The sequence below is a fragment of the Trichoderma asperellum genome, chromosome 1 (assembly GCF_020647865.1).
Source record: "Trichoderma asperellum chromosome 1, complete sequence".
NCBI lineage: Eukaryota > Fungi > Ascomycota > Sordariomycetes > Hypocreales > Hypocreaceae > Trichoderma > Trichoderma asperellum.
The window spans coordinates 4,971,241-4,981,063 of NC_089415.1; the positions used below are offsets into that span (position 1 = coordinate 4,971,241).

A 9,823-nucleotide genomic window follows, 5' to 3' on the forward strand; every position below is an offset into this window, starting at 1 on the left:
ACGTGAAGAAAGCTCGCGGCCTGCCATCTGCCGTGTCTTCGTCCATAGGGGGTGTGCTCACCCGAACGGCTTCCTGTGAGGAATGAGCTCCTGTGAACTACAAGATAAAGAACAGAAAATGAACATGTTAAAGGTACACTTACTCCTCCCGGAAATGGGCTATTTGTAAAACTGTAACTACCTAAAAGCTTGCTAATTAGCTTCTAGAGATACTCACCCACACAAAGGAATACTGTATTTACGTACTTGTGTAACTTAGGCCATGATTTGCAGGAGTTGCAGGAGGCGTCTTGCCCTTGAGCACCGCTCGTATGGAGCTAGAAACGCTGGTAAACGAGTCGCCAGATTCCTTCCGATGCCACGGTGCTTTGCCAAAAAGCTTGCGGCCTATCTTGGATGTGTGAAGTTCGTCCTTGAACCACGTTCCTGTCTTGCTGATGTTTTGAGCAGCGAGGAAATCTTTGGTGCCTTCAACTGTTGCTCGGGTTTGGCACTCATCATCAGATATCAGATCGCTGCAGGAAGACTTGGTTGAAAATTCGATATCTGGGCGAATGCTGATGGCTGTGGGCTGATGGTTATACGAATCTTCACGGTGCTTCGGCTTGATCTTCAATTCGATTTCCTTCTTAGCCTTCAGATACAAGACTCTGGGTGAGAGTAGCGGAGTCAGTGGTGGCCCTATTTTTAGGGACGATTGGGCAACGCTCTCAGGCGAAGGATTTTCGGGGACATCAACCAAGCGATGGCTCTTTGAGCCCGGCGAAACCACGATACTTTCACTCGACTGCTGGGATTTTGACGGAGTCATCGCAGCGGCAGCAGGCGAGACAGGCTCAGCGGGGTGCTGTAGCGAGAAAACATGATCAGACTCGGATAAGTATGGCGTCCACACTTGATGAATGGCTGGAAGATCATGTCTGGGTGGCCCATATCTTGACCTTGGCCCAGACATAGAGGCGAGCCGGGATGCGTACAGCCCATTATGGTGTGCATCTGCCTCACTTGCAGACTTGGTTGATCGTGAGCGCCATTTCTAAAAGCGAGCGTTGGAGCTGGCATTACTCTTACGAGGAGAGTTTGCCGCGAGCTGCCTCTCCGCCCAGAATCCCTCCGGAAACCAGACCTATTCGTATCCTTCGCGAGGGGGTCGTGGCGGGTCGACGCCGAATTTTGATGTAGTGGCGGATAAGGAGTTGACTCTCTGTCTGTCAACTGCTGAGCCTGATGGAGAAGTTGAGTTTGTAAATGCGCCGTCTTGCATAGCCCTCTCCCAGGGGGTAGATCGTGGAGGCTCGTAGGCGTTATTGGAGGGCGCCGCAAACGTGAGGAATAAGAACGGCGGACCGGGCGAAGGGGCTGAAATATCAAAATAGCTACAGACCATGATTAGCAATCTGATAACATATCGTAGTGATAATCTCTCTGACTGGTACACACTTGGCGTCCTGACTGGCTGATGGAACACGCGCCGTCGAGCTTTTTGGGTGTTTGTCTACGGACATGATTGATGCCTATCGCGACAAGATTGGCGACCAACTCTACCAACGTGAAACGACAAAACTCGTTACAGAAATAAAATTATGAAACAGGGAAAGAAATATTCCAAAGTTTGAATATGAATCTAGACAAAGAAAGTGGGTAATATAATAACTGGTCGTAGAAGAAGACAAGACGAAGAAAAGGAAGGAATAGTATCAAATAACTTCTCTTAGGGGAAAGTTGGAGTATTAGGAGTAGTGAATAACTTAGCTAATGTTGGAATAAAAGAATGCTTTAGGTAGACAATGATGCCTACAGAACCATGGTTATTTCTATCTTGTGTCAACTGAGAATCAAAGAAGATGGATGGAAGGCGCATACTACAGTTGTTGCCACAGAGGAATGGGAATTTGGTAAGGCAAAAAGACTGATACTTCACATTATATTATCGCTCAGAGATTGTCTATTGCCAGGATATAACTTTTTATTTCATTCAACATGTTGTAAAAAAAAAAACTTGGATTGTCGCACTAGACACGTCTCATGAGACTCAATCCATCTGTCTTCATAGCTCAAATATCCATTATAATAGCTTCCCTAATCCAATTACGCCGAAACGCCATGCATGTTCTCATCAAACGCTGTCTGCTTTTTATAGCGTTCATGCATCCATCTCCATTGTGTCGTCGCCGTCCAAGGCCATACCTTGCGGCTCCAAAGGCACTCCACGGCCTCGTCCGGCCAGCAGTTCTCGTCTGACTTCAGGGCCAATAGCAGAGTGACCGTGCGTTAGCAGCAGATCCAGAAGTGCCTCGCGCTGATCTTCCGTGATATCGCCCTTATACCTCTGCGCAAAAGCGAGCAAGCTCTGGTGCCAGATAACGGGCAGCTTGGCCTTGTAATCAGACCCACTCATGACGACGGTCATGCTGTCGCCAGCCCTGGCAGAGGCAGGGTCCTCGGCGCGGAATCTCAAGAAATGGAAGACTAGGGCGTCAATGGCTTGGTAAGGAAGGGCATATTTCTTCTCCAGCAGAGTCTTGATGAAGATGTTGGTTGCTCCGCCTCCTTCGCTACCCTGAGAGGCCTCCTGAGCGGCAATATCGCAAAGTCCCTTGATGGCCGCGGCGGAGTGCAGCACGGGGATGGAGACTCTTGCCAGAACTGCTGAAATAATGTGTGCCTCTCGCAGAGTGCAGGTGCCGCTGCCAATCAGAGGGAATAGGAAGCCCTTGAAGAATGCGGCGGGCTTGTAAAGGCCCTTCTTGAGAGAGTTGAATAAGTGGACATTAAGCTTCTTCGTGTCGTAGATATCCTCGCGCACCCTCTCCAGAATAACCATCTCGAGGAATCGCTGGACAACGCCAGGCTTGGCGGAGACGAATATTCTGGTCGCTTGGTAGCAGGCGTTGGGGGTCCAGTTCTCGGGCTTGGTGATATCGATAATATCTTCCCAGTGAGGAATAGTTGGAAGAATCTTGAAGGGCTTAGGAAGCGGTCCGGACTTGTAACGAGAGAGGATTTCGCCAATCCTGATTGTTTCTGTTAGCGCCCCGATTCACAGTTGCCCGACGGCGAGAAGTGGCATTACTTACTTGGTGTATACCTCTACAACCTTGGGAGGAAGTTCATATTCGTCGTCGGGTGCGCGAATTTGGCCTCCGCCAGCCTTTGCCGCTTCATGGGCAGCAATTTTCTCCAGGATGAGGTCGGCCAAATTGACAGACTCTCCCTGAGGCTCTCCAGAGCCCTTGAGATCCCAGCCGTGTTTCAGCAAGTCGTCCTCCTCTTCGCCTCCCATGAACTTTCTGTATGTATCAAGGTCTTCGGGATCAACCTCGACATCCTCGACCTCGACATCATCATCACCCCAGGCCTCGTCGTCATCGTATGTCTTGTGCTCTTCCTCCTCCTCGCCGAATCTCGAATCATAGCCAAAATTGTCCACCGTGGGCTTCGCTGTCGGCCGCTCAGCATTTTCCTCTTCCATCAGCTCACGACCTATCCGCAGAATGTTCTTTGAGGCCTTGGAATCCACAAAGTTTTCCTCAGATTCCCCAGCCTCCTTGGACTTTCTCTTGGTAGGCTTGTTGCGCAGGATGCCGGTCGCCAGAACGTCATCTTCCAATGGATTGTGGCGCCGCCCAGGGCGCGAGGCATTTGGAGTTGTTGCCTTGGGCATATTGAATTATCTGATGTTGTAGACTACAGGACTTTTTCTGTGTCGCTCCTGAGGTTGGGTCTTGGAGTGCGAATTATTGCGCCGGGCCAGACGAACACTTTACTTGGTGGGCAGAAAATCAAAAATTTGTGTCTTATCGATCTGCCACCCCTCTCGTCGAATAGGGCTTAGCGTTCTATGTCTAAGTACCGCGCTTGCGCCTCACCGCCTTTGGACCCTAGAAGAGCTATTGGGTTGATGAATTTGCTACCTTTGACAGCCAAACAATGAGAATTTTTCTTGCTGAATTATGAGGCGTTCTTATGAAGGACTTTGGCGGCAGGGCGGCAGTTATGGCACGCACTTAGAAGTTGACGGTTTTGGAGAATACACTTGCTGGTCAGTAGAGTTCATTATCGCCGTAGTACGCTATGCTTGGTTGCCAAGATCCCAAGACGAAGCAGTTATGCAGTGGAAGAGTACCTATAGGCTTATATGATTAATGGTCTGTACTCGATTTACATGAATACATGGAACTCGTATACCTTTTATTAAAAAAAGCTTCAATATTGAGACACGCGTATTCAGCAACTTACAACTCTTACTTGGAATAAGTGCTGCCCAAAGCGGTTTAGTCACCTAGCTTGACGTCGTTCCAAAGCCTTTTTTTTTTCACCCCACCACTATCAAAATCCATCAAAAGTTGCCCCTCCAAAATATTTCACGATAAGAGACATTCTTTCAAGCCTACGACTCACTCATAGACCCATTTTCAATACTGCAATTTTCATTTTTAAGATTTGTTCAGTTAAGCACAAGGCACCATGCCGACAGAACTAGAAGAAGTACACCCGCCTCTCGATAATGTACCTGGGATAATGAAAAATAGATGTCGCTAACATGTGAGCAGCTTGTTGGCTTCATCGCCCATCCAAACCCCCAGATCAGAGTCGTCGCCATAGAGAACCTGGTCCCTTATTCGCTCTCTGACCCGGCCATCTTCAAGACCGAAGAGCTTAAACCAGTCAAGCATCTGAAATTCCTTGTTCGGGATCATGAGGTAGGTGCTATTATCTGAAATGGCTCTGCAATGAGGCTTCATCCTTTTATACAAGGAAACTTAAGTTCATTTTATGGACGAAACTAATTTTCTTTTTATCTCTAGAAAATCGCCGAACATGCTTTGAATATTCTGATAAATTTGACTGAAGACCCAGTGGTCTTGGAGTTTGTAGCATCAGATGAGAAGTTCCTGGAGTTGGTATTCTCACACATAGTCGTAAGTCTCATTTCCCCCGTTTCATCCCGTCCTTACAGAGATCACCTTGCTAACAAGCGCTCTCGTAACAGCACAATGAAGAGCCCAATGCCGATCTACTAGCCATGCTCCTCGCCAACCTCTCCAAATACGACGGCTCCAAAGCTTTCCTGCAGCGAAAGCAGGAGGCGCCCTCACAGCTCGGCTCAGACGACAGCGTTCTCAACCAGCTCATGGATCTCTTCGTCAAAGGCCAAGACGGCGCATACAACAAGAAGGCAGACTATGACTACCTTGCCTACGTCTTCGCCGACCTCGCCAAGCACACAGAAATTCGACAGTACTTCCTCGCGCCTCAGACCTACGATGGCGTCATCCCCCTGACCAAGCTCAAAGTCTTCACAGAGCACAAGTCCGACATTCGAAGAAAGGGCGTCGCCAACACTATCAAGAACGCTGCCTTCGAGATCCCCGCTCATCCGTCATTCCTGTCCGAGTCAGACATCAACATCCTGCCGTACATCCTCCTGCCCATCACCGGCAACGAAGAGTACGATGTTGATGAGACGATGGAGATGTTGCCTGATCTGCAGCTCCTCCCGTCGGACAAGAAGCGTGATTCGGATACGTCCAACATCCAGACCCATGTTGAGACATTGACACTGTTGACGGCCACGCTGGAAGGCCGTGAGTTGATGAGGAAAATTAATGTGTATCCCATTATTCGAGAGACGCACATGAGAGTGAATGACGAGGGCGTACAAGAGGCATGTGATAGACTGGTACAAGTCCTCATGAGAGACGAAGCAACGGAAGACGCACCAGAAGAGGCAGAGGAGCGCATAAAGGAGATTGAAGAGGATGAAGATGAAGAGCTGGTTGAAGTTTGAAAGAGAAGGAAAGGTAAAAACAAAATAAGTACAAAAAAAAAGGGGGGGGGGGGGGGGGGGGGAAGAAAAAAGTCGCCCATCGGAGCAGATGTTTATTATTCGCTGTCTTCTTTATGCCTTCTTTCTAGATGTGCAACATGGGCCTGATATTTATTTTAGACTAGGGCACACAAATGGTCTGGATTGTGCATAGCTACACTATATATTGCATTAAAAACGGGTGGGTATACAATGCTAAATAAGGATTTTTGGAATCTGAGACACGTAACAATCATCTTCTTTAAACAAGAAACTAAATAATAATAATCAAAATTGCCCACCCATTCCAACGCCGATGCCGGGCCGTCTCGCCATTCAGCTAGTGTCATCAATCATCATCATGGTGCTCCTGGAACACGCTTTTTCTGGTAGTTGGGGTACCCGAAGACGAAGGTTTCTTCGCTGTCAAATAGTCGTCCCCTGCATTCTCTTCTGCGGTCGGAGGCGAAACAACAAATTCATGACCCTCCGACGTCCTGGCTGATTCATCCCGCTGCTCTCTAGACGAAGTGGTGGCTGCCTCAGGGGTTGCCATTAGTGACTTCTTGTCGCCCTCGTCGGTTTCGAGTATCGGAGGCGAAGGAAAACCGCTAGACCCAGCAATATGTGATATATCACTGTTTCGATCTTTATTCAATGGAGAGATGATATTAGACGTGCTTTGAAGAGAGCTTCTCGTAGGGCTTGGCAAGGCGTCATCAGTCCTGCCGCCTGGAAACCAGTGAGAATAACGCTCACGGACGTCCATCGGCGAAAGGCCGGTATCTTGAAGCTCAGCTCGGGTTGTATTATCAGCTGTACAAAGGAAGGCCACTCAGTCAGACGTTTTTTCTCAGGAAGGAACAGAGATACTGGGTACTTACGAAGCTCCACCAACTGCGTATCGTCCATTTCATGATGCTGGGGAGGGACTGATGCTGAAGCCGACGGTGTATAACTAGGATGTAGATATTCTCGCATGTCTGGGCTTATAGGCACTTCTTCTGTTGTTTCCGTGGCGGCCTTGTGAGAAGGAGGTTGTCCTCGGATCCACGAGAGGATCCTCATGCCAGCTTCTTCACTAGTATTCGTACTAGACCGATTTTTGAGGCTCTTGCGTCGTCTCCAAAGGCAGAACAAGACAATAATACAGGTGAGCGCAATAAGACCTAGAATGACGCCTAGAACTGGCCCTACCCATGATGGTAATCCGCTGGATTTGGACGCTGGCTTTGGTGCCGGCTCTGCTGGAGGATTGGCCGTTTGAGCCGCCGGATAAGGCCAGTATTTTGCAATCTTCTTTTGATAGGGCGTAGCGAATACTTTGCCAAGGGTGGCATTTGCCCAGCCGGAGGGAGTCGGCTTTGTGGCAGTTGCACCACCGGCCGCATTGCCTCCAATGGCAGCCTGGACTTTCTCGGGGACGCCATAGTCACCAAATTTCGTGGGATCATAAGAATCCATCCATTCTCCGCTGGTCAGATTGAACATGGCAACAGGTCCACCCTCTAAACATTTTGGATTTGAACTTGTCCCAGTGAGAGGTGGATAGCCACCGATTATCATTAGCTGGTCAGGATATGGAGTAAAGCATTTGTGTCCTGCTCGCGCGTGGGAATCTGTGCCATTGTTGATCTGAGTCCACGTAAAAGATGGAAGAGAAAGAACCCAGACGTCGTCATAGAATGGATCTTTGAGATGAATCCCGTCATATCCGCCATAGTAATAGATGTTGAAGCTGGAGCTGTCAGATGCCGTAGCTACGACAGCACATCCACGAGCTCGGGTGCTAGGCCCACCCGTGGTTGGTTGCGTATACCACGTTTTGCTGGCAACGTCATAAATGTCAATAGTTTGCATAAATTTCGGGCTTTGCGATTCCTATATATCTGCGATTAGAATTTTATACTTGAGCGGAGGGCAAATTGGGGGCGTTTCCTACACTGGCTTTTGGGTTTTGGGACACGCGAGTCACATTGGCATATTCTGGGAAGACAACGCCCCCGAGAGCGACAAGAATGCCTTGCACACCAACAGGGACCCAAACTACCTCGGGGCTTGCCCGGCCCTTGATATCAGGAGGCAACGACTTATTGCTCCACGTCTCAAAAAGTTGGTCTGTCATATTGAGCGTTATGAGGTAGTTGGATATCTTTGTTGGACTGTCCGTATTGTCGGAGCCTTTAGGAATTAGGCCATTGGACTCAGAGGTCGCTCCAGAAAAGTACCAAGCCAGATTCTCAGATGGAGCTCTTGCTGCACCACCAAATGTGACGTACTGACTAACATCGTCAGGTAGAAGTCGGTTTGCGATGTATCCAGGTTTAAATCCACTTGATAGGACCCCGTACTGGTAGGCTTCGTATCCGAGGACACTACTTTTGGTTGGGTATGGCTTGATTAGCAGTTCTGGTTGACCGCCGTAGAACCAGAATTCGGCGTCGTTAGCAAGGAGGGCGCCATCGACATAGTTTGGCGAATCCTCGTTAGCTTGGCTATTTCCACCTAATATTTTTGATAAAGGATCTTGTAGTAAGAGGCCGGTAACGTTGGTGTTTGGGGTAAATGCATAGCTCAGATTGTAAGTGAATAGTATCCCAGGGACGTTTCCTAGTAACAGTGAATAAGTATATGGAGACGACGGCCAGGATAATGAAACATGAGCGCTCTGCGTACCGCTACTTGCGAGTTGCCCATACGATCCATTCTTCAATCCCGGTAACCAGGAGATGTCACCTCCGTCAAGAAAGATTTTATCTTGAATAATAGCAGCTTGTCGACCGTTAGCAGCCATCCGGCGTCGAGGGTGTAGGTGATATAATACCTCTAGGTTCTTCCCATGTACATATGGTTGTATTAATTTGATCAGCGACCCAATCAGTGAGCTGGGCCTGAATTGGGTGCAAAAAGAATGCTAAAAGAACCGACTTCATCATCCGGTTTAGTGTCATGATTCCGTAGCTGGCTGTGGAAGCCAGTGAGGGCGAGGCAGGCGTTAGTAGTTGTAATGAGCCAGAACGGCGAGCATGATATGGCTCAACGTAAACACTGATGCTCTAAGAAGGGATACAATCTCAAAATTTACTAGGCCATTGGAGGAAGGAGGCTGGGAAGCTGATCTTGAGGCGACAGTTCGAAAAGAAGGCTGAAGCAATTTGCGGAAAGATGGGAATCTGGTGCCGTTGAGTCGTGAAGGCAAGTGTGGTAATTAGAGAAAAGGCCGGCTCATAGGCTCCTAGCACCAGATGATATCCGCTGACACCCTATATGGGACACAGCTTTCAGCACAGCTATACAGGAGCTGAGGCTGCTATAGATACGGTGCCTGTCCGATGCTGTACGATTAACGAGGTGATCGTGGGCAAGGTGCACAACAATGCAGGCTTTAGGAAGCTAGAGTAAGAACCACTGGCCAAAGCTGGATTAAGAGAGGCCCAGAGGCGCGGTATCCAGGGCGGGACTCTAGGCAAGGGCTAGCTACGGTTGGCTGGAGGCACTGAGGCTTCCAAGACCATGCTGGGATGGCGGGCAGACTGTGGGCCGCATGGGTCGCACATGATGGGAATAAGTGCAAAAGCGAGGGAGGCGGCCGGCAGTATACCGACATGCCCTGTGGCGATGCGAACGGCGCACCTGCAGGGCCAATAGCCGGGATCAAGCGGGCAGGCCGCCAGCCTTTTTGCACTTCTTGTCGCCCAACTGAGGTTGCTTCGGTGTCGCGCTATTCACTTCCGACGGCTCAATGGCGTAAAAGCCCATTGCCTCTGACATGCAACGCTGGCAATCAACAAGGCTGTTGGCCCAGAAATATGTGTAGCAAACATAGCCAAGGTACAGCATAATTTCTCCATGGTAGCAAGAATGGAAGCGAGATCGCCAGAGCTGGAGACCCTGGGCTGAGACAAACATGAACAGGGGTCCTTTTTCCATATTGCGTGATGAGCTGGCTGGAGTCATTCGCCATGCTCAAATGGCTGCTCGCTACAATGCCGAAAGCCTGGTCTTTGAAAAAGA

The 9,823-nt window shown here is 49.2% G+C and overlaps 6 protein-coding genes across 6 annotated transcripts; 1 reads left to right on the top strand and 5 right to left on the bottom strand.

Annotated features, from left to right (window-relative positions):
• Nucleotides 1-238: 238 nt before the first annotated feature.
• Nucleotides 239-811, bottom strand: TrAFT101_001528 (uncharacterized protein; the record flags this gene model as incomplete). Its single annotated transcript, XM_024899670.2, has 1 exon — nt 239-811. One exon carries the CDS (start codon nt 809-811, stop codon nt 239-241), a length of 573 nt encoding a protein of 190 aa, XP_024762635.2.
• Nucleotides 812-1,126: 315 nt separating this feature from the next.
• Nucleotides 1,127-1,505, bottom strand: TrAFT101_001529 (uncharacterized protein; the record flags this gene model as incomplete). Its single annotated transcript, XM_024903574.1, has 2 exons — nt 1,127-1,376; nt 1,441-1,505. 2 exons carry the CDS (start codon nt 1,503-1,505, stop codon nt 1,127-1,129), a joined length of 315 nt encoding a protein of 104 aa, XP_024762636.1.
• A 404-nt stretch (nt 1,506-1,909) lies between these two features.
• On the bottom strand, nt 1,910-3,747 carry TrAFT101_001530 (uncharacterized protein). Its single transcript, XM_024902380.2, has 2 exons — nt 3,078-3,747; nt 1,910-3,014 (listed from the first exon to the last, which is right to left on the bottom strand). The coding sequence occupies exons 1-2, from the start codon at nt 3,662-3,664 to the stop codon at nt 2,144-2,146; spliced, it is 1,458 nt and encodes a 485-aa protein (XP_024762637.1). The 5' UTR covers nt 3,665-3,747; the 3' UTR covers nt 1,910-2,143.
• Nucleotides 3,748-4,347: 600 nt separating this feature from the next.
• Nucleotides 4,348-5,852, top strand: TrAFT101_001531 (uncharacterized protein). Its single transcript, XM_024910543.2, has 4 exons — nt 4,348-4,488; nt 4,554-4,703; nt 4,809-4,922; nt 4,994-5,852. Exons 1-4 carry the CDS (start codon nt 4,468-4,470, stop codon nt 5,789-5,791), a joined length of 1,083 nt encoding a protein of 360 aa, XP_024762638.1. The 5' UTR covers nt 4,348-4,467; the 3' UTR covers nt 5,792-5,852.
• Nucleotides 5,853-6,158: 306 nt separating this feature from the next.
• On the bottom strand, nt 6,159-8,760 carry TrAFT101_001532 (uncharacterized protein; the record flags this gene model as incomplete). Its single annotated transcript, XM_024899675.2, has 5 exons — nt 6,159-6,625; nt 6,694-7,690; nt 7,752-8,419; nt 8,486-8,581; nt 8,634-8,760. The coding sequence occupies 5 exons, from the start codon at nt 8,758-8,760 to the stop codon at nt 6,159-6,161; spliced, it is 2,355 nt and encodes a 784-aa protein (XP_024762639.2).
• A 703-nt stretch (nt 8,761-9,463) lies between these two features.
• TrAFT101_001533 (uncharacterized protein) lies at nt 9,464-9,766 on the bottom strand (the record flags this gene model as incomplete). The annotated part of the gene is made up of 1 exon (XM_066126355.1): nt 9,464-9,766. One exon carries the CDS (start codon nt 9,764-9,766, stop codon nt 9,464-9,466), a length of 303 nt encoding a protein of 100 aa, XP_065982456.1.
• Nucleotides 9,767-9,823: the final 57 nt, after the last annotated feature.